Genomic DNA, 25,194 nt, shown 5'->3' on the forward strand with positions numbered 1-25,194 from the left:
GCATTGCCATCTACTGGACTCTGAAGACACTGCTGCTATAGTTTTAAGTCTGAAAACAAGAATTCTTAACAATCTAAAGCTCTTTGTACTTTATCAATAACACCATAGAGTTATTATGACAGTATGAGTTACATAAAAATAAATCTCTAAAAGTTGGGGCTAGGGATAAGGTAGGGTAAGAGAGAAAAATACCATCCCCTCGAGATTCTGAATCTCAATTATTGCTATGATAGTCCTAAATATAGCAAGCATTCACCTGCATTCATTAACAAAATGAGCACCTACTACATGCCAGGCACTGTTCAAGGGACACAACTGCTGACTAGAGATGTAATCCCTTTTATCATAGGGTTTAGAGTCTAGTGAGTAGTAGTTTCCATATATTATTGAACTCTACTCATGCGCCAGCCTTGTAATATACAGTATATCACCTTTAATATTCAAAACAATTTATGATGAGGTAGAAATTGTTATTTCCATTTACAGATGAAAAAACAGACTCAGAGATGATTCAATTGCCCAAATCTCTTTCACAGGTAAGCAGTGGTGCCTGGAATTAAACTCACATCAATCTGACTCCAAAACCCGTATTCTTAACCACTAGGAGTGTCCATTCACCCAGGTAGTTGTCAGCATCCTCCCAAACAGAAGAATAGCTGCCAAAAGGAAATTCAAGCAAAGATAATCTTACACGTCTATATTAAAGGCAAAACTCCTATACAGGAATCTGAAAAGTTTCCAGCTTATTGGATCAAGAGCTGGCCCAACAGCCTCTCATTTCCCATGCTCCCCCAACTGCCATCCTAACAGTAAAATCCACCTGGGAAACATCTCTCCAGATCACCTAGCCTTATTCACAAACCTCTTCCTAAGGTTCTCTTCAAATTACTTAATGTTCTGCTGTAATTCACCTGTGTTAAGACCCAAACAACTGACATCAAAAATAATTTTTCAAACTAAACTATTTATAAACTGAAGCTCTTCTCCAGTTAAATTCTCCAGAATAAATGCTGTTTTATCTCTGCTAAAAGAATAAGTGTTTGTGACTCTGCATCTAATACTTTTGTATCCCACAATACTTAGTTTAATAATGGGCACATAGTAGGTACTTGATATTTACTGATAGAAAAAAATCATGAATCACGTTTACAACTAAAGATAGATTTTTATCACCTATTCAATTATTTACCTGTCTGCATTGCTGTTAAATATGTACACATATGTATGCCAAATAAATGAAATTTTACTACCTAAAATTAACAAGATATCACTCCCTAATAAGGCCAGAAGTTACTGAATGAAGGATTCAAACCCACAGTATATATTTTAGTCAAAGATTTCCAAGTGTATTAGTTTCCAAAGACACCCCTGGGAGTGAGACTGAATACTCATCCAATATAGTAAAAAGTTGAGAGATTTACTAGGTTCCTAAAAACTCAACAGAAATGAGTAAAGCCTTTTTGAGAAGCAGATAAACAAAGAGGCAAAAGTTCTGAGCAAATAAGTAAGTTCCAGCTTTTAGACCCATAGTGGCTGAAGACACTTTAACGTGGACAGAGGAAGGATTAGCAGCAACATAGTCCTCAGAAGTAATAACAAGCTGTTTCTGGTTATGGCTAATGTAAAAAACAAGAATGCTGAAGAACTGGTCAACAAAAACTTCAGTCAGTATTTTAAAAGTTGCTTTAAAACATGCTTCCTATTGCTTCACAAGTATAACCTTTCCCTTCCGTACAGAACATACATTTTTTTTGTTTGTTTTTTGGCTGTGCCACGCAGCATGTGGGATCTTAGTTCCCCGACCAGAGATCGAACCCACACTCCTGCATTGGAAGTGTGGAGTCTTAACCATTGGACTGCCAGGGAAGTCCCCAGAACATACATTCTTAAAGCCTTGTTGATTTAGCATTTTTTAATCCTTTATGAAATATTTCAACCACAGATATGCTATCCATATTCAATGACTGTGATTACAAGTATATTTGGACTTATTTTTATCACTGTACTGCATGTTTCTATTTACCATTTGTTTTCTTTTTTGTTTTCCTTTTCTGACTCCTATCAAGTTGACAAAGTTTTCTCCTCCTTATATTCCCTTTTTTCCCTCTGCTAATTAAAAATCTATACTGTTTCTAGCATTTAGGAATCTTTACATTTTTAACATGCACACTCGACCACAAGTTTTTCTAAGAAATTCTTAACATGTTTACTATCTCTATCCTCCTCCTGAACAAATCAACGACCTCAATGAGTCTTACTCTTTAAACAGCCTCCCTCACCTTATTACTGTTGTCTACAGCAGTGATCCTCAAACTCTCTGTGGGAAAGGGTCAGTTGCTTTTCCTTCAATCCACTGTGAGCTGATACTTTTATAAAATACAAAAAAGGCAAAATAATGTCAAATTGCTATAAATGTTTAAAAACATTTACGTCGGGGCTTCCCTGGTGGCGCAGTGGTTAAGAATCCGCCTGCCAAGGCAGGGGACACGGGTTTGAGCCCTGGTCCGGGAAGATCCCACGTGCCGTGGAGCAACTAAGCCCGTGCGCCACAACTACTGAGCCTGTGCTCTAGAGCCCGCGAGCCACAACTCCTGAGCCCGTGTGCCACAACTGCTGAGACCCACGTGCCTGGAGCCCATGCTCCGCATTGGGAGAGGCCACCGCAATGAGAGGCCTGTGCACCACAGCGAGGAGTGGTCCCTGCTCGCTGCAACTAGAGAAGGCCCGCGCGCAGCAGCGAAGACCCAATGCGGCCAAAGATAGATAGATAGATAGATAGATAGATAGATAGATAGATAGATAGATAGATAGATAGATAGATTAATTAATTTAAAAAAACCATTTACGTTCACTTTTTTTTTTTACTTTTTATTTTATATTGGAGTACAGCCGATTAACAATGTTGTGATAGTTTCAGGTGCACAGCAAAGGGATTCAGCCATACACATACATGTATCCATTCCTTTTATACTTGGCTTACCACAGACTGGTGACAGTTCTTAGACTAGCTCTGGTCCACAAACTATACTTTGAACAACAACGGTCATTTGTTTTATCTTAAAACATACAAGCTTATTGTATATTAGTTTTAGTGTGCTTTTTAGTTTGTCAGTAGTTCATTAAATTCATTGATGTTTTACCATTTTTATGCACCTTGCTGTATCTTGCTGTTACATCCCACATCTTCCCTTTGGGATCACTTCTCTATCTGCAACATTCAGCATAGATAAAAGGTCTGTGGGTAGTAAACCCTCGGTCTTTGTGTACTTAAAATTGTCTTTCTTTCACCCTCACTCTTGACTGAAAGCTTGCCAGAAATAGAATTGTACATTAACAGTTAACAGCACTTTGAAAATATATTTCTTTTGGCAACTACTGTTGCTGACGACAAGTCTGCTGTCAGTCTAATTCGTAGGTAATATTTCCTTTCTCTTCGCTAGCTTTTAAGATTTTTTCCCTTTTAAAATTATCCTTAAAGATTGGTGGTTTCTCTAAGATACTTTTCAGTCTCCTTTTGTAACAGGGAGAACCCTTTCTCAGCTTTTATGCTCATTTAGTGTTCATTTCACCCAGAGGAGCACATCTTTCAGCCAATGCCCAAGGCTTCTGCCCACGTCTTTGCATTTCTATTCCATTTAGGTTCCAGAGATGTTTATTATCTTGCTCTTTGTTTGTTTTAGCAAGGTATGCCTCTTTAAACTTCTCTGATTTCATCAATTGCTATTTTTTGTTTGGTTCAGCAGAGGGTCTCACAGTGTGCACTCATAATACCTTCTTGACTAGAAACCCTGCTTATGGCTTTCTTGAAAAAGAAAGAAAGAAAAAAAAAACTTTTTAAGGAGATTCAACCTATGTGTCAGGTGTTCATTTGAAAGCTGGTACAGGGGGACTTCCCTGGTGGTGCAGTGGTTAAGAACCCGCCTGCCAATGCGGGGGACACGGGTTCGAGCCCTGGTCTGGAGAGACTTCACATGCTGTGGAGCAACTAAGCCCATGCGCCACAACTACTGAGCCTGCGCTCTAGAGTCCACGAGCCACAACTACTGAGCCCACGCACCACATCTACTGAAGCCCGCGCGCCTAGAGCCCATGCTCTGCAACAAGAGAAGCCACCGCAATGAGAAGCCCACGCACCACAACGAAGAGTAGCGCCCGCTCACCGCAACCAGAGAAAGCCCGCGCGCAGCAATAAGGACCCAATGCAGCCAAAAATTAATTAATTAATTAATTATTTTAAAAAAGCTAGTACAGGGCAAGATAAGCATGCCTTATAAATTTACAAAACTTATTAACTGAAGGACTATAGAATAAAATGTACCACTTATTATTAAACATTTATTCATCTGGCCTTGACTCCCAGCTCTGCTACTTAGTAGTTTTGTAATCTTGGGAAAGTTACTTAAGTTCTCTGTGCCAGCATCCTCTTCTATAAAAGGACAACTGTGGGGTTTAAATGAGGTAAAATATATAAAGCACTTAGAATAGTGCCTGGCACATAAGTGCTCACTAAACATTAGACATTATTATTATTGTTAGGGAGAAACACTTACTCTGCACTCCCATGCTTCCACATAGGAGAAAAACTTTCCACTCCATTTCCCAGGAAAGAAGGTTATAAAGAAGAAAAAAAAAAAAAGTCTAGTTTTTCTGTGTCCTTCACTCACTCCTCCCCAGAATAGGCAGGAGCTTGACTGCTGAGTTCAGGAGACGAAAGTGAACATGACTGCCTTAGTTCTTTCCAGGTTCCCTCCCATTCAGAAACAGCCTGTGTAAAGTACACATAAATTCTGCTTTTGTCTTGGAGGGTCAGGATCTGTCCCTGTAAGGGGAAGAACGTAGTTTTGCTTGTTTTGTTACTTGGTGGTATGGGGATTCATTCTCGGAGAAAGTACTATATACAAGCTCTTTCAGTTGCAGAATTTAAGCCACGTTTGCCAATTAGTTTTATCAGTAATAACGCCAACATTCTGATCTCCATTTATCACCTGTCTTATTTCTAAACTTGTTCCAAATTCAGGAGAAGAAGAAAGGGTTATTAGTTACTGACCTACCCAAAATCTCAACTACTATTAGCCTCTGGCTACAAAAATCTTAGGGAGATTACATACAGTAATAGATATAAAGCTCTTAAAACACTGTTTGATACATAATACATTCAACAGATGTTAACTATTAATATTATTACTATATGCCAGACATTGTGCTAGATGGTGAGTTGGTTACCTGTTGCAGGAGGAACTTAATTCTTCAACAGACTCAGGATGCCTAACCCTATAAATGGGACATTACAAACAACAGCAGTGGCAGTTCCCACAATTTTCTCATTAAATAAAACATTTTTACGAAGCAAATACCATGTCTCAAGGACTATGATAGGTACTAGGAATTCAAAATTACATATGGAAATCTGTCCTTAAGAAGCTTGCAGACGAGAAAGGAAGGAAGAGCTATAAAGTGGTAAAACCTATGTCAAAGGTGTACATAGGGTGTTGATATACTATAGGAACTCAGAAGATGAGGGCTTTAAAATAAAGAAAAAAAGCTTATCAGAGCTTCAACTGAGTTTTGATGAAGTCACCTAGAATAGCTTGCATTCTGCCAAACTGAATGGGCCTTTTTCAGTCTTCATCTCTTTTGACCACCCTCTTCTTAAAAACCAAAAACCAAACCAAAACAAAAACCTCTCTTCCTTTAGCCTCTGAGATTCCACAAGAGACTTCACTCTCTTTTCCTCCTCTATCTCTCACCATTCCTTCTCAGCCACCTTTTCCAAAGCCTCCTCCCATATTTGGCCTCTAAAAGTTGGAGACCCTCACAGGCCCCCTGCTATTAAGCCCCTTTTTTCTCACTGTACAGCTTGTCGCTGGTCTATCTTATCTGAACTCATGATTTCAATAACTATTTGCCATTATTATATCTCTGTATTTAAATCTCTAACCTACTTCTCTCCTCTGAACTCCAGACTCATCTAATCCAAATGCCTACTTTACACATGGATATCTTGAAGGTATCTCAAAGCCCATGTGATCAAATCTCAACTCACTCACGATCTGACTCCAACAAACCTGTCTTCCTCCAGTGTCCTTAGTTCTCTCAGTGCCTGGCACCTTCATCCATCTGGTTACTTCATCTAAGCCAGAAACCCGAAAGTCATCCTTTAACACCTTCTTTTTCCCTACACCCTAAATTCAAACCATCACCAAGTCCTACTGATTTTACCTCCTAAAACTTTCCTAAATCTATCTGCTATTCGACCATAAACCTGTTCCAAAGTATCAAATCTCTTACCCGCTGTACTGTAAGATCCTTCTTACTATCTTCCCACATATATTCTTGCCTCTTCTACAATCAGTCCTTAAAGCAGCCAGAGTGAAATTATTAAAACACAAATCTAATTATATCTCTGCCATGCTAAAACTCCTTCAACATACTCTACTGCTCTTAGGATAAAATCCTTCAAAAGGTTCTGTGTTATGTGGTCCCTGTCTACCTCTCCAGCCTCCTCTGGTAGCCTTCTTCCTTATCATCCAGACTTTCCTTCAGTCCCAAAAACTCACCACTTGCCCTAGCATTTCATGGCCTTCCAACATGCTACCCTCCTCTACCTGGAATGCTCTCTCCATTTCAGCCTCCATCCCTCCACACTGTTCATTTCTATTCATCCTCTGGATTGTAACCTTAAAAGTCAAGTCCCCGAAGAACTTTCTTGAGCCACTAGAGTAGGTAAGATCCTCATCACATGCTTTTATAGCACCTACCAACATTGTGTTTATATAGTTATCTATCAGGTTACCTTATCAGTGCTTGTCTCCCTCATACACTCCATGACAGCAGGGAAAAAAAAATCTGTTTGCTTACCATTGTACCCTTAGCGCTTAGAGCACAGTAGCTGATGTACAGCAGGTGCTCAGTAAATAGCTGTTGAATGAATGAAGCATTCTAGCAAGAGCATTTCAGACAACCAAGAATTAGAAAACAACATGATCACTAAGAGGAAATAATGTAGAAAACTCACCTCATTGGTTTGTGGCTAGTATTAAGTGGGATAAAGAACATGAATCACCTGGCATGGTGCCACAGATAGCAGGTAGTTGGTAAATACCTCTCCTTTCTCTAATCACCTTTAGATATAGAGACAGCCCAGACTATAATATGACTACAATATAACTTGCCTCAAGTTTCTTAAATTTATTCAAAGTTGTAAAAGATTTCTGAAACATTTAATAAAATTATATTACACTTAATTAAAATTCATTATTCTTCTTTAACCTCTAAAGAATTATGTAGAAAACAGCTACATGAGATTTTCTCTTAGGAAAATTAATATAATCTGGATTTAGAAAAGATGTGTTGATGTGGTTACAAAATGAGTTTTCACTTTAAGCATTCACCCTAAGCCACACTAAACAACAAACTTATAATGATACTTAAAACATGATTCTATTTACACAGAGCTTTTACCTGATACATCAAAGCACACCTGCACTAAACAAAACTCACAGTGTTATGCAAATCCCCTTACCTTATGTTCAAATGGAGCACCATAATAGCCATCATTCAGCCCAAAAATTATTTCATTTTGGTTGCGGGCATGAATCTAAGAGAGGAGGAAAACACATTATTAGTTCATCTCATTCCAATCAAGTTTTAATGTGATTAGAAAATGACAGGACCTACTTCAATGTTGAGAAAGAGGTTGGCTACGTCTAACAAGCCAGCAGAAAACAAATCACTCATCATAAGACCAGGTGATCAATTTAGAGTTTCCTGCTTTAGTCAAAGTCCTCACAAAATCATCACATGAGATCACAGACACCATCATTCACACACATTTTTCACAAACACTTCTTGAGGTTGTTACAGAAAGCATATTCCTTAAGTATAAGGGATTCAGAGGCACACTATACATTCTCTGATCTCAAAGAAAACACAGCCCAGTTAGTCTACTAGAGTGTTTTAAAAAACATGAAGCCCTAGAAAAAACATAGAAGATTAATATTATTTTCTATCTTCAAAAAGACAGTTTAAAGATAATATCCAATCCTCAAAGTCTTTAAAAGTCTACTAATTATTTTCTGTCTACTACTCTCTTTCAAATGCAACTGATCGAGGTTCAGTCAGTGCCAACCTCGAATTAAACTTCACCTAAAAGGTGGGAGAATTAGAACTTTTAAAATTGAAGAACTAAGATTTTTTTAAAAAACTCGAAATAGTATAAAGTCTATAAAAACAGACTTAGTTACTTGATCAGAAAGAATTGTGGCTAAAAAAATTTTAATTGCTTCTGCAGTGAAGGATTAATGTGAGGGTTCAGGTGGGGGATTACCAGAATAGAATATTTCATCTCTTCTTTCTAGCTAGAGATAGAAAGGTCAAAGCCAGCAGCAGAAAATTCCTGTGAACATTTATCTGACTTCCATACCTGCTACATCTATTACTAAAGCAAAATTAATCACATGCTCCCTGTTTACCTACATCATTTACTTAACTGAATACAATACCAAAAGATGGGCATGTAATAATAAACTTATAATGAAAACTATAAACCAATTTCAAGTGTTTTATTTTATGAGAGAAAAAGAGAAAGCACTACGAAATCAGTTTCAAAATTAGAAGAAACTCAAAATTTTACAAACATAGAATATTTTATACACATATATACCTAGGGAGAAAAAAGATTAAATAAAATCATATGCATCAAAATGTTAACAATGGTTGCAGCTGGGCAGAAGGATTACACATAATTTTTTATTCTCTCTGTGCTTTTCAAAATTTTCCAAATTGTCCACAAAGTACATGGACCCCTTTTAAAATCAGAAAAATACATGCCATTAAAGAAAGGGTGGGGTGAGATTATGGGCAGGATTGAATCTAACATGAAGGTAAAGTTTTCAAAGCATAAGCCTCATAAAGATGGGCATTAAATTAATTTGTTGAAAAATAAGAGACAACATGGTTCTAGGACTTGAAAAGGTACTGGACTTAAAAAAAAAAAATTCAAGTGATCTGAGTTCTAATTCCAACCTTTGAGTGCTTCATAAGGAACTCTGACTTTATAGCCCTAGTGCCTAGCACTCTACTCAACATATAATCGCTAATCAATGTTAATGGGCCATGTTTTAAATCCCTCATCAGCCAAAAGCAGAAACACTCCTTGTTCTATTTTATAGTGGTGTCATAGAGATGAAATGAATCCAATTATCACTGGATATGAAAGTACTTTTGGAAGTTAGACACAAACAATACTGGGGGAAAAAATCAGGATCAGTCAACCATAGAGCCCTTTGTTCCCGATTAATAAAGAAAATTAGGGCTTCCTTGGTGGCGCAGTGGTTAAGAATCCGCCTGCCAATGCAGGGGACATGGGTTCGAGCGCTGGTCCAGGAAGATCCCACATACCGCAGGGCAACTAAGCTCCTGCGCCACAGCTACTGAGCCTGCGCTCTAGAGCCCGTGAGCCACGACTACTGAGCCCACGTGCCACAACTACTGAAGTCCGCACGCCTAGAGCCCGTGCTCTGCAACAAGAGAAGCCACAGCAATGAGAAGCCCGCGCACTGCAATGAAGAGTAGCCCTCGCTCGCCGCAACTAGAGAAAGCCCACGCGCAGCAACAAAGACCCAACGTAGCCAAAAATAAATAAATTAAATAAACAAATAAATTTAATTTAAAAAAAAAAATAGAAAATTAGCAAAACAGGCTGCATGATACTCCATACTACTTACTATCCTTTACCATTAATTATAGATTACTGACCCCAAAACGTGTCAGAATCTTAATATGGAGACTACAGAATATAGAGCCTTTTAATCCAACCACAATCTTGTATTTTGATCCCTCTATGAAAAAAGGCACACTTTTTAAAGACAGATAATCAAAGTTAGTGAAATGAATAATAAATATAGTCTGAGCAATGGAACAAATAATAGCCTAAATCCACCAATCACTGTGTGACCTTTAACAAGTTACTTAATTTCTCTGAGCTTCTGTTTTCTCAGTTAAATACTGAGAGGAAAATCATACTTGCTCGCATGACCTTCAAAAGGCCCAAAGTCACTGGGTGCACGTAAAATGATTGTATGAATGTAAAAAGATACCCAAACACTGAAAGACTATACAATCGTTGCTGGTATTAATACAAAGTTCTAACCACTTAAACTAAGCACAAGAACTTCTGCCACCACAAGTGCCCCATATAAGCATTATCAACAAATTCTCCAAATTCCCACCTTGAATAGAGCTATTTTCAAACTCCTCTGCTCCTTCGTCATCAAAATTCAAGTCAAAACCAACTTTAGTTCATGACTTCTGGGGAAAACTTCCTGATTAACTAACTCTCTTGTCTCTAAAGGCTATTCAGGAAATTGGCTTGTAGTTGTAGCTCTGGCTACTGTGGACAAGCTGCATCATCACTCTGTCCATTCAACTGACAGAAAGATACACATGACATGTACATGAAACACTTACCAAGACAGACCATAAAATAAATCTCAAAAAGGTTAAAAGGATTAAAATAATATGATTTTCTCTAAACGCAACAGAATTAAAGTAGAAATCAACAAAAGAAGGATATCTGAAAACTCCACAAATGTTTGCAAATTAAACAACATACCTCTCAATAACCCTTCGGTCAAGAAGAAATAAAAGAGAAATTAGGAAATATTTCAAATTGAACAAAAATGAAAATGCAGTATCAAAATTGTGGGTCAGGGCTAAAGCAATGCTTAGAGGAAAATTTATTAAATGCTTACTTTAGAAAAGAGAAGTCTCAAATCAGTAATCCAGGAATCCTACTTTAAGAAATTAGCAAATTAGAGCAAATTAAACCCAAAGCAGGCAAAAGGAAGAAAATAATGAGTAAAAGCAGAAACCAATGAGGGACTTCCCTGGTGCTTCAGTGGTTAAGACTCTGCACTCCCAATGCAGGAGGCCCAGGTTTGATCCCTGGTCAGGGAATTAGATCCCACATGCTGCAGCTAAGACCCAGCACAGCCAAATAAATAAATATTTTTTTTTTAAAAAGGAAAAAAACAGAAATCAATGAAATTGAAAAAAATAACAATAATCAATGAAACCTCTTTCAGTGATCTGTGACCCAATTTCAGTGGGGTGGGTGGGTAGTTCCCACACCAACAATAAGCAATTCTTGGACACCAGCAGGGTGTCCTGCTCTCAGGCCTGCATCAGATTCCACAGGTTAAGGGTTCAGTCCTACAAGACTGCCCCCCACACATGGAAGGCCAGTCAAAAACCCAGATTGTTATCTGTGCTTCTAATTAACTGGCTACACATTAGAGGTTCCAATTTAGAATGTCAATCCCAAGTACAGGTTGTTACCTGTACTTCTGACCAACCGGCTGTAAATCAGAGGTTCCCACAACCTAGTCCTCAGGTTCGATTAATTTGCTAGCGTGGCTCGCAGAACTCAGAGAAATATTTTACTTACTGATCACCAGTTTATTAAGAATGTAACTCAGGGAACAGCCAAATAGAAGAGCTGCATAGGGCAAGGTATGGGGAAAGGGCACAAAGCTTCTGTGCCCTCTCAAAGTGCACCATACTGCCCAATCTCTATGTGTTCACCAACTCAGAAGCTCTCAGGACCCCATCCTTTGGAGTTTTTATGGAGGCTTTATTACACAGGCATGAGTGATTAAATCATTGACCACTGGCAACTAATTCAACCTCCAATCCCTCTCCTCTCCCAAGAGGTCAGACTGTGGGACTGAAAGTTCCAATCCTCTAATCCTCTTATCACATGGTTGCTCCGTGGGCAACCAGCCCCCACCCTTAGGTGCTTTCCAAAAGTCACCTCATTAACATAACAAAAGACACCTTTATCACTTTCAACACTTAGGAAATTCCAAGAGTTCTAGGAGAAGTGAGCCAAGAACTGTGCATCAAATATATATATTTCTTATAAAACACAATATTGCAAAACCAAACACTAGATATTTGAAAAGCTGATAAAACTGATAAATCTCTATTCAGAGTAATCAAGAGAAAAAGGGAGAAGACAGAAATTACCAACAGCAAGAATGAAATAGGAAAGGATCATTATATATTCTACATACTTTAAAGGGATATAGTAATATTGTGGGAAATTTTTTTTTTTTTAATTTTTTGGCTGCACCTCACAGCATGTGGGCTCTTAGTTCCCCAACCAGGGATGGAACCCACGCCCCCTACAATGGAAGCACAGAATCTTAACCACTGGACCACCAGGGAAGTCCCTGTGGGAAATTTTATACCAATAAATTTGAAATAGTACATGAAATTGACAAATGCTTTGGAAGACAAAGTATCAAAGCTCACTTAGGAATTCACAGATAACCTAAACAGCCCCATAGCTAATAAAGTAATTGAAGTCATACTTTTAAACTTTCTCACAAAGAAATCTTAACAACCAGATGGCTTCACTGAAGAATTCTGTCAAACATCTGTGTAATAAATAATAACAATTCTACACAAATTCCTCCAGAAAATATAAGAATAGTAACACTTCCCAATCCATTTTATGGCCAGCATTACTCCAATACTAAACCAGACAAGGACACTGCAAGAAAAGTACAGACTAATACCCTTCATGGACATAGGTGAAAGAAGTCTTAACAAACTATTAGCAAATCGAATTCACTACAAATGAAAGGAAACTTCCTCAACCTAATAAAGTGTCTTAAAATTTTATGGCTAATAGTGAGACAGGAGGGAAGGGAGCAGGGCACAACCTTTAAAATAATGACACAGTCTTGGGAATTCCCTGGCAGTCCAGTGGTTAGGACCCGGCGCTTTCACTGCTGTGGCCCAGGTTCAATCCCTGTTCCGGGAACTAAGATCCTGCAAGCCACAAGATGCCGCCAAACAAACAGAACAAACAAACAAAAAGTAATGACACAGCCTTTGAGGAAAACTGAATACAACAAAAACTGGTTAGCACCAACTAGGCCCAAGATGGCAGAAGGTTCGACTTCCAGGAGACCTTGAGCCTCATTATACGCTCATTGTAACATATCAGCATGCTAAATGACACACCCACAGGTGCCATGACAGTTCCAAGACTGACCATAAAAGGGTGAAAAGTGGGCGGTGGCCCAATTCCTGGAAATCTCTGCCCCTTCTCCAAAATGGTTGGAGTAATCCTCCCACTCATTAGCCTATGGAATTACCCAGCCCATAAAAACCACCCCATATTTCATAGCTGCTCTCACCTTTTGAGACAGACCGCATTCTACCTGTGGAATGCGAATCACTCTAAATAAACCTGCTTTCACTTACTATGGCTCACTCTTGAATTCTTTCCTGCCTGAAGCCAAGGACTGTCCCAGGAACTCACCCAAGACCTGGGACATGACCACCCTCTTGTGCCTCATTTTCCTGCAAAGGAAGAGGAAGAAGGTGGTCTTCTCTCCATCCCCACTTTTCCTTTGATTATAAAAATGTAGCCCACTTAGTTCTCGGGGCAGAGCCCTCTTGCCTTCCCACTTGTATCCTTCACAAGCGTCCTGTATTAATAAATCTACTTCTTACCAATCACTTTGCCTCTCGCTGAATTCCCTCTGCATCAAGACAGAAGGAACCTGAGTTTCATTAAGTCCCGAGATGAGTTGTGCAGTCTCAGTTGGAAGGTTGTGGGTTCGAGTCCCATCTGAGGTGCAGTTCCAGTATTAATTCTTAATAGTGAAAGACTGCTTTCCTTCAAGAATAGCAACAAAACTAAGATGCCTACTCTACTTATTTCTATTCAACATTGTACCTCAATAGTCTCAACCAGTGAAATAAGAAACAAAACCAAAAAGACATAAACATTAGAAAGGAAGAAAGTAAACCTTCTCTGTTCACAAACAATATGGTTGCCTACCTGGCAATCTACAAAATGAATCCACAATAGAAAAGTCTACTGGATCTAATAAGTGAATTTATTAGCAAGGTCATAGAATACAAGCTCAAAACAGAAATGTTTCTATATGCAAGGAACAAAAATTGGAAATAGGAATATTTTAAAAAGGAATACCATTTAAATTAGCATCAACAAACATGGAATCCATGGTACAAATCTAACAAAATATGTGTAAGATCTGTATGCTGAAAACTACAAATAACTGATGAGTGAAATCAAAGATGATTTTCACAAATGGAGAGATTATATCGTGTCCGTAGATTGAAACACTCAACATGACGTTGTCAAATCTCCCCAAATTTTCTTAGATTCAACACGTATCAGAATCACAGCAGGATTTTTGTAGAAACTGACAAACTAATTCTGAAGTGTATATGTAAAGGCAAAAGATCTAGAAAGGCCAGAAAGATTTTTGAGAAAAGAACAGAGTTGGAGGATTAATATTACCTGAATTCAAGACTGTATAAAACTACAGTAATCAAGACAAGGTGGTACTGGCATAAGGACAGAAATGTAGATCAATGAAACAGAACAGAGGGTCCAGAAACAGATCAACATAAATGATTTTCAACAACTGATTTTCAACAAAGACAAGGTAATTCAATGGAGAAATAACAGCCTCTACAACAAAGAATACAGGAACAAATGTTCATCCACCTACAAAACAATGCATCTTGCTCTTTATATAAAAGTTAATTCAAAATGGATCATAGACATAAATGTAAAACTAAAACTTAAAGCTATAAAACTTCTAGAAGAACTTTATAAAAGAAAATCTTTGTAACCTTGGGTTAGGCAGAGACGTCTTAGATCTAAGAAACAAAAAGTATGACGCTTAAAAAAAATGAAAAGACAAGCCACAGATTAGCAGAAAATATTTGGAAAATATATATCTCATAAAGGACTAACTCATACAGAACACCTAAAGAAATTGTACAACTCACAATAATGAGAAATCAAACAAGCAAATAAAAAATGGGCAAAAGATCTGAACGAACATTTCACAAAAAAAGAAGGTAGGGGGATTGATGGCAAATAAACATATTTTTTAAATGCACAACATCATTTCATCACTAGGAAAATTAAAATTAAAATCAGTATGAGATACCACTTTATCAGAATAGTGAAAATTAAAAAGACTGACAATAATAAGTCCTTACAAAGATAAGGAACTATCATACATTGCTGATGGGAAGGCAGAATGACAGTCACTCCAAAAAAAGTTTCACAGTTTCTTATAAATTTCAACATAGCACTTACCATTAGAACCAGAAATTCTATTACTGGGTATTTATTCAAGAGAAACGACAACTTACATCAACACAAAGACCTATATTTAAATATTCACAGCAGCATTATTCATTGTAGTGATGGTTACTTACTTCATACATTTGTCAAACTCATTGAACTGCATACATTAAAAGGGTAAATTTTATTGTATGTAAATTATACCTCAAAAAAACCTAACTTGTAAAAAACTTTCATTCAAAAGTCATTCATTCCCTGACTCTATCCAGGTTTGTCTACATACCTCTTAAACATACTCCCATAGCTCTCTTTGCAGGTATTCATCGATCATCAGTTTACCGGGTCTAAGAACCTTATCTGACTCATCTCTGGATCCTTAACACTAAGAACGATGCCTGCTAGAAAGCAGATGACCAATCAATCAATGAACCTCAGTGATTCTGGCTATTAACCTAACACATCTGAGCCTTGCTTTCCTCTAAAAATCTGTAATTCTATTATATCTGATTTTCTAGTAGCCTGTTACTTGTTATACCATTTCATAAGTGACTTTCTACAAGGATATTAAGTGTCTAGTTGGCTTAGAAAAATGTTTTCTCTTTCTCTTGTTCTCTGCGATACCAACATAACCAACTTTGTAAGAAGACACCTGAATGCTAACTCTCTGAAATTAGGGTAAGTTAGACATAAGCACAGCTGGGTATTTTAAGAAGACAACCACCTAAGGAATGTGTGAACTGAAAAGCATGATGAAGACCATCTTCTCTGGCCAAAAAAAACCTTCCCCTACAAGCCTATAGGCTGCAACTCTAATGTTAAGAAGCCCCACCCCCACACAACGTAAACAAGTGCTTAATATCATAATCTATACACAGAGAGCCAACTCCAGCACATAGCAAGATAGAAAGAGTACGTGCCTCAGGGCAGGGCTGGTTAGCCAGGCTAAAGGCAACAAGCATTTGGTACTAAAAGAGAGGAGAAAGACCCTAAGCCACAAATCATTACTTCATGAGTTTTCATTAAGACTAGCCCTAAAACAAAAGAAAAAAAATAAAAATAAAACAGAATTCGTAGCAGGTTAGAATTTAGTTAAGCAAAATATTCATTGCATGCATTGTTCTGGTCACCAAAAAAGAACACAAAATAAAATATACCATGCAAAATACGGGAAGAGCTGTTTTGCTTTTTTTTTAATCTAAAAAAGAAAAATGTAGAATTGTTTCTCTAAAAGAAACATACCAGAAAGTATATACTGAATAAATAGCAAAAAAAACATGAAGGATGTTTGTAGATATAACTAACATTTTAGGGTTACCTTTATCAGTAGTCCCACAGGTATCACAAAATAGAAATGGCATTTATTTCAATGTGGGCTGAGTGGTTACCAAGGACTACATGTATATACGAGTGTGGTACAGCAGAAAGAGAATGAATTTTTAAGTCAGGCCTAATTTAAATCCCAGCTCCACCTAGCAGTGTGATCTTGATAGTTTCTTAAATTCTCTGAGGCACAGTTTTCCCATCAGGAAAATATGGGCAATAATATCAACTTTCACAAGGTCACTATAAACATCAACTGTAATTACTTATGTCTGGGAATGGCAAACAGGTTTCATTTCATATGCAATTCTGATATATTTCTAGTTGCATCCTGGAACACTGTGTTAGAAAGGATTATGGAGCTACTTCTGAGCTCAGCTAGAAGACTGCTATGATGAGTTAGCTACACCAGTCATGGGGAATGGGTAGCGGTATATAAGCCAGGCATTTGTCATCCCTGTGCTCAATAAACAATAGGTCTTCTTATTCTTGGAATAACCCCACTCTACTGGTCATAAGAGAGGTGCTTATTTTCAACTTTATTTTCAGATTCTAGGGGAAACATCCAATAAGACAGAACAAGCAGAGTGCTATGAGAAAGCATATTCTTTTCTACCTGCCCCCCGCCAAAAAAATATCCTCTTAAATTATCAGCTTAAGGCAGTTTTTCATAAATTTTTTCAGTCATTTTTTAAACCTGGCAATGACTCAAATTTCTGTATGTAAGTGAACAATCATAAAGGGTCTCTCTTTATAACAGGAAATGTAGAATCAGAAGATTCAACAGAAAAAGCTAGACTGTTTATTTAGAGAAGACAACTACTTGAAACTGCAGTCTAAAAATTACCTGCTGACCCAAATATTTCAGCCCATCCAAACAGACTTTCCATTCAATCAACAGCTGGTAGATGTCCTCCTTTCCACCCCAAATCTTCACCACGAAACAAGACACAGATGTATCAAGACGGTCCGGCATTATTCCAAAATCAAGACTCCGCCATGTTGGATTCTGTTGATGGAAATGAAAACATGCTTTAGGAAGACCCTGAATGTTTACGGTTTACAGTTATTTCAGTTAGGTTGTACATCATTTTGTTCTTTAACCAAAAGAACTCATAAATATATTAAATTGCAAACAAGTGAAGAAGACATTCCAATTAACATAAAGAGGGTGATATCGGTACTTTTTAATTTCTCTGCTTATTTATTATAGTCAATAGAAGGAGCATATATTCTAATCTCTCATTAACATGGCTTCCTATGGTAATTCATTTATTTATTCAACACAATACACAATTATTAAGAAGCAACTTATACACAATGCCCTCAAAGTACCTCCAACTTGTTGCTGGATTCAAACCTCTCTTTAAATAATTACATTGTTTCATGAAAAGTGCAATATGCAAAAGGTTACAAAGTAGCACAGGAAGGAATAATAAACTTGGAAGGAACAGGGGAAAGACAGCACACAGGCTATGAAACTTGGCTTTTATAGGACAAACAGTAGTTCACCAGGTTAAAATAAGGAATTCCAGGCAAAGGGAAAATAATAAACAAGGGCTCGGAGGTGTGAAATAGCACAGTGTGGTCAGGGAACTAAGACAACTGCTGGAGCGCACAACACAAGAGCGGCAGGACGCAGAGCTGGAGAGACCAACACGAGACTCCTTGCCAAGGAGGTGGTACTTTACTGTGTACAAGATGTGGGGCCACTGAAAGGTTTTAAGGTTAAGAATGGCATGGTGGGCTTCCCTGGTGGCGCAGTGGTTGAGAATCTGCCTGCTAATGCAGGGTACACGGGTTCGAGCCCTGGTCTGGGAAGATCCCACATGCCGCGGAGCAACTAGGCCCGTGAGCCACAACTACTGAGCCTGCGCATCTGGAGCCTGTGCTCCGCAACAAGAGACGCCGCGACAGTGAGAGGCCCGCGCACCGCAATGAAGAGTGGCCCCCGCTTGCTGCAACTAGAGAAAGCCCTAGCACAGGAACGAAGACCCAACATAGCAATCAATCAATCAATAAATCTTTAAAAAAAAAAAAAAAAAGAACGGCATGGTCAACTTTATGCTCTGAAAGAACTTTGTTTTTCATTAAGAGGATTATGCAGATAGTTGAAACATTCTCTGAAAAGTGAAAAAGTTAAGGGGCTTTAATATTATCAATAGATGTGAACTACAATGCAACAATTACTTACTTTCATTTATTTCCCTTACATTAAATGTTAGGGCTTTCATTGCTGAATGTAACTATAATCAATCTCATTAAATTATCAATTTTCATATTACACAAATCAGTAAATCAAAAGGTCCTCATATAAGGGTAACTAGTCTTTGCTTTGTGGCAGTTTTTCTTCCTGACCAAAGCGGGGACAGACTAGGGCAGTGTTTCTGTTTTAGGGGATATACTGATGTATGTGTTTTTGTGGGTTTGGCTGTTGACATTTCAGGAGTGGGAACATGACTTCCAGTTTCATGGCACTTACGTCTGATCTATCTTTTTGACTTGTATGTATTTCACTTGTATATTTTTATTGTCTGATTTCCTTGCATTAAAATAAAAGCTCTGACAGGAACATTGCCTGATTTGTTTACCACAAGATCCCCAATGCTTGAAAAGTACCTGCTATGTGCTCAATAAATATTTGCTGCTGGTGGCGCAGTGGTTAAGAATCCGCCTGCTACAGCTTACCCTTCCCCCTCCCCATATCCTCAAGTCCATTCTCTAGTAGGTCTGTGTCTTTATTCCTGTTTTACCACTAGGTTCTTCATGACCTTTTTTTTTTTTTTCCCTTAGATTCTGTATATATGTGTTAGCATACTCTATTTGTTTTTCTCTTTCTGACTTACTTCACTCTGTATGACAGACTCTAACTCCATCCACCTCACTGCAAATAACTCAATTTCATTTCTCTTTATGGCTGAGTAATATTCCATTGTATATATGTGCCACATCTTCTTTATCCATTCATCTGATGAAGGGTAAGCTGTGACACAGTGAGAGAGTGGCATGGACATATATACACTACCAAACGTAAAACAGATAGCTAGTGGGAAGCAGCCACATAGCACAGGGAGATCAGCTCGGTGCTTTGTGACCACCTAGAGGGGTGGGAGAGGGAGGGTGGGAGGGAGGGAGATGCAAGAGGGAAGAGATATGGGAACATATGTATATGTATAACTGATTCACTTTGTTATAAAGCAGATACTAACACACCATTGTAAAGCAATTATACTCCAATAAAGATGTTAAAAAAAAAAAAAATCTGCCTGCTAATGCAGGGGACACGGGCTCAAGCCCTGGTCCGGGAAGATCCCACATGCCGCAGAGCAACTAAGCCTGTGTGCCACAACTACTGAGCCTGCGCTCTAGAGCCCGCGAGCCACAAATACTGAGCTCACGTGCCACAACTACTGAAGCCCGCACGCGTAGAGCCCGTGCTCCGCAACAAGAGAAGCCACCGCAATGAGAAGCCCGCGTACCACAACAAAGAGTAGCCCCTGCTCGCCACAACTAGAGAAAGCCTGCGTGCAGCAACAAAGACCCAACACGGCCATTAATTAATTAATTAATTAAAAAATATACATTTGCTGAATGAGTGAATGAATGTCCAATTAACCAAAATGGATGTTTGAGGACACCAAAAGATTATCAATAAATAGCATGATAATAACACAATAAACACATTGTGCAATCAGCTTTATTCTGATTCCACGCCATCTAAGAATTTCAACCTAAGATCAACAGAACTCCATTCTTACATGACCCCCAGTCTCTATCCCACCATAATTGTTTCAGCAACCCTGCTAGATAGGGGTAGAGTTTCATTTAAAAATGAAGATAAACATTAAGGTCTAGGAATAACCAGGCAGACCTGTACTACAAGAAATGTTAAAGGAAGTTCTTCAGGCTGAAGAGAAATGACACCAGATAGAAACCTGGATCTTTAAGAAGGACTAGAAAGCACTGGCAATGGTAAACATGGAGTAAATATAAAAGACCATGTATTTTTCTTATTTTATTTATATCATATATGGTTGTTTAAAGCAAAAGCTATAACTGTATAGAGGGTTTTATAACATATGTATAGGTTCACAAATATGAAAGTAATAGCACAAATGAGACAAGGTGGACAACTGGAACCATATTGTTGCCAGGTTCCCCTGTTTTACATGAAGTAGTTAAGAGAACATACAGTAATCCCTAAAGCAATGATTAAAAAATCAATGCAGGGGCTTCCCTGGTGGCGCAGTGGTTGAGAGTCTGCCTGCCAATGCAGGGGACACGGGTTCGAGCCCTGGTCTGGGAGGATCCCACATGCCGTGGAACAACTAGGCCCGTGAGCCACAATTACTGAGCCTGTGCGTCTGGAGCCTGTGCTCCGCAACAAGAGAGGCCGCGATAATGGGGGGCCCGCGCACCGTGATGAAGAGTGGCCCCCACTTGCCACAACTAGAGAAAGCCCTCACACAGAAACGAAGACCCAACACAGCCATAAAAATAAAAATAAAAATAAAAAAATCAATGCAAGGAAGTACAGCTGAAAAGGCAAGGCAAGAATGTAAAACAGAGTATGAAAAAAAAAATACATACTGTATGATGATTCCATTTATATGAGGTTCTAAAAGAGGCAAAACAAATCTGTGGTGAAAAATGATTTCCTCTTGTGGGGGGAGGGCTTGGGCACAAGGGAACTTTCTGGAATGATAGGAAATGTACATACCTTGACAGGTATGTATGCACTTATCAAAGCTCAGCAAATTATATAGTTAAAATCTGTGCATTTCATTGTATATGACTTTTACTTCAGGGGAAAAAAACTGTAAATAAACACTGAACTCTAATGTATAGGTCTGCTTCTTACAGTGGTAAGGATTAGCAATTCTAAAGCCACTTTCTGTGTATTCTAAGTATGAGTAAAGATGTTGAGGACAGTGGAAGCCAGGTGTTTCACTGTCGGAGAATGGAGTTACAAATGAACTGAGAGTTCAGTTGGATTGAAAATGGAGATGTTGGTATGAATGCATGGTTTTTAAAAGATAGACCGATACACAGATAGAGCAATAGATATAGGGTGTGTGTGTGTGTGTGTGTGTGTGTGTGTGTGTATTTCCCAGCTCAGTCCCTTAAAAAGTCTAGAAGTAATGAGCACACTAGTAACAATGAGCATGCTCAGATCTTGCTGTCCATTTAGCATTCTCACTAAAAGGAACCCAGGGTTCCTTGGGGAGAAGACTGATTCCAGGGCTGTGGCAGGAAGAGTACAAAATGAATCTGGAACATCTCGTGCCAGAATGTAAGTAAGTACTCAGAGAATGATGTGGACATATCCAAAGGAAAGAGGAATCAATTCACAGGGCTTTCACTAACCCAATGTGGGATAATTTAAGCAACAAAATAAATAATGATAGTAATGGATTATAACCCATTGAATAAAATAAGAATCTTTGAATCCATAATGATATAGATTAATAATTAATTAAATGGGAAATAAAGACAGAATGCCAATTAATAAATATAAAAGTCTGAAAGATGGGAATGAGAAAATTGCCAATGGATGCTAAAACTGGTAAACAAACAGTTGATAAGAAGCAGGATATATAAAGTCTCAAAGTTTCTCCCTAACAAATCACTTATTAATTATAAATGGAAAAATTATAACTCCACAGTGGAGAAACGTGACAGGCACTACCTTAATCAACTGACAAAAGTTGACATCAATATTGGGACAAACCAACAACAGGTGCCTTCTAAACCAAAGCACTGAAAAGAATACAGTATTACAGCTATAGTTTTCCTGCCGAAAATGCATAACCTGAATCTAATCATGAGGAAACATCACTCAAACTGAAAGACAGTCTATGAAATAACTGGTCTGTATGGTTTTAAATGCTGAAGTCAAAAACACCCCAAAAAAGGCTAAAGAACCATCCAGACTGAAGAATAAAGCAACATGACAACTAAAGACAGAGTGATTCTGAATTGAGTCCTGGAGAGTTGACAATATCTGAATAAGGACTAGGAATTCATTGGTGGAAATGTAAATTGGTACAAGCAGTTGGAAAACAGTATGGAGGTAACTCAAACAATTTAAAATAGAACTACCATATGATCTAGTAATCCCTCTTCTGGGTAGATATCCAAAGGAAATGAAACAGTGTCTTAGAGATAGAGGCACTCCCATGTTCACTGCAGCATTATTCATAATAGTCAAGATATAGATACAACCTAAGTGTCCATCAACAGATGACTGAATAAAGAAAATGTAGCATATATATGTATGGAATATTATCCAGCCTTAAAAAAGGAAATCCTGACATTTGCAACAGCATGAATGAACCTGAAGCTTAGTATGATAAGTGAAATAAGTCGGAAAAAAAGCCAAATACTGCATAATATCACTTACATGTGGAATCTTTTAAAAAAGTCAAACTCATAGAAACAGGGTGTGTAATGGTGGTTGCCAGGGGTTGAAGTTGGGAGAAACAGGGAGATGTTGGCCAAAACATACAAAGTTGCAGTTCTGCAAAATGAAATCATTCTGGAAATCTAATGACAACATGGTGACTATAGTTAATAATACCGTATTGTATACTTGAAATTTCCTAAGAGAGTAATGTGTTCTCATTACCAAAAAAAAACAAAAACAAAACAGTAACTACATGAGGTGATAGGTATGTTAGTTAGCTTAATTTTGGTTAATCGTTTTACAATATATACATATACCACAACATCACATTGTACACCTTAATATATACAATTTTTGTCAACTATACCTCAATAAAGCTGGGGGTGGAGGATGAAGGACTGTAGTTAATAACTGTATTGTGTCAATGTTACACTTTCCTGATTTTAATCATTTTAATGTGATTATGTAAGAGACTGTCCTTGTTTGTAGGAAATACACACTGAAATATTTGATAATAGCACATCTTTCTTTGAAGGTAGTCTTAATTATTTTAAGAAGCCAAAGTTATTCTTAGAAAAATTTATTGAAAAATACAGACAATAAGGAAAGATAATAATATTTTGGGTAAAACATGATGGGTAACTATGAAACAGCAAGACTAGATTTCACACATGGCCCAAGGAATGAATGGAAGGGAACCACCCATTTCTGATAATGGCAGGCTAGACAATCATCCCACTGAAAACAAAAATGCTGGCTAAAATATTTTAAAAATAATAATAACCACCATCATCACCAAAGATTTTCCAAGCCAAAAAGGAAAGCTAGAACCCAAAGTGTAAATCTAGAGGGCTTTTCTCTTAAAGGCATTTGCCGACCTATATAAACTTGACGTTTTGGTTTTGGCAGTCTTAAAGGGAGACAAGAACATAATTCAAAGCCCAGACCCAGGCTGTACTCATGTCTACAAGAAGTCCCTCTCCACATTGAACTGGGATCACAAAAATGCTATATACTCACAGAGCATGAGTGAAACAACAGGGTAGAGGAGAATTCAACAAACCAACTGCACAAATCCTTAAATAACCAAAAACAGGAAGCATGAAAAAAGGACTATGTAAATTATCAAATTAGACTGAATACATCCCATAAACTTATTTTAAAAAAAGTCAACTCCTTGCACAGAATTTGTTTGTTCTTAATTGGCATTAATTGGCATGTTTCTCCAGAACAGACACTTCATAAAAATAAAAATATAAATTAAAAAAAAAGAATATGTAGGGACTTCCCTGGCGGTCCAGTGGTTAAGACTCTGTGCTTCCACTGCAGGGGGCACAGGTTCAATCCCCCGTCCAGGAACTAAGACCTCACATGCTGCACAGCGTGGCCAAAAATTTTTTTAAAAAAAGAATATCTAAATGGCCAATAAACACTAGAAAAGGTGATCAATTAGAATAGTATATGAGGAAATGTAAATTAAAATCATCATACAATACCACTATCCCACCAGAATGGCTAAAATTTTCAAAACAGGTAATACCAAGTTTGGACAAGAATGTGGAGCAACTAAAAACCTCACATTGCTGGTAGGGATGTAACTGGCACAAACACTTTGGAAAACTATTTAGCAGTATCTACTAAAGCTGAAAATAACCTATGATCCGGCACTTAATTCCACTCCTAAGAATATACCTAACAGAAATACATACACATATTCACCAAAGGACATGTACACATAGAATTAATGAATAATGTGTATGAATCTCACAAATATGCTAAGCAAAAAAGCATATGCCATACAAAAGTTCAATAACAAGCAGAACTAATCTATGGTCAAGATAGTGGTGCTCTTTGGGAGGAGGTAGTAACTAGAGGGAGAACACAAGATAATGTTCTGCTTCTTGATCTGGTTAAATGATCCGTTCCCTCTGAAAAGTCATCAGGCTATTATTTGTGCCCTTTACTGTAATATGTGCTATATCTCAATACAAAGTAATAAAACAAAAATTTTTAAAGACCCAATAATGGAAAAAATACAGCATCTTACAAAGAGACACCTACAGAGATAAAACAAAGATATCTCCTCACTATGTCATTTCAGGCCCTAAAGCCTAAAGAGCAGGAGTTGGAAGATTACAACCACCTGAAAAAACAGCCACTTACTCCCCTATGTGTAAGATCACCTCTCAACAAAAGTATCAATATATGTGCTCTGAAATATGAATGAGTATAATTTCAAATTCTCAGCAGAAAAAGCATGAACTAACCACCCCTTTCCAAAGTGAAAAAAAGAAAGACCTGGTGAATATATCTGAAGGGCCAT

At 37.8% G+C, this 25,194-nt stretch overlaps 1 protein-coding gene across 3 annotated transcripts in view; it reads right to left on the reverse strand.

Annotated features, from left to right (window-relative positions):
* UVRAG (UV radiation resistance associated) overlaps positions 1 to 25,194 on the reverse strand; it is a 318,745-nt gene that overhangs the window by 247,223 nt on the left and 46,328 nt on the right. For all 3 annotated transcript variants that reach the window (XM_036860728.1, XM_036860729.1, XM_036860730.1), the window contains 2 exons: positions 17,313 to 17,474; positions 7,523 to 7,597 (listed from right to left, as the gene is read on the reverse strand). In XM_036860728.1, coding sequence (XP_036716623.1) covers positions 7,523 to 7,597; positions 17,313 to 17,474 — 237 coding nt within the window. The remainder of the gene's footprint in view (positions 1 to 7,522; positions 7,598 to 17,312; positions 17,475 to 25,194) is intronic.

This window comes from Balaenoptera musculus, chromosome 8, assembly GCF_009873245.2.
Source record: "Balaenoptera musculus isolate JJ_BM4_2016_0621 chromosome 8, mBalMus1.pri.v3, whole genome shotgun sequence".
Classification (NCBI taxonomy): Eukaryota; Metazoa; Chordata; class Mammalia; order Artiodactyla; family Balaenopteridae; genus Balaenoptera; species Balaenoptera musculus.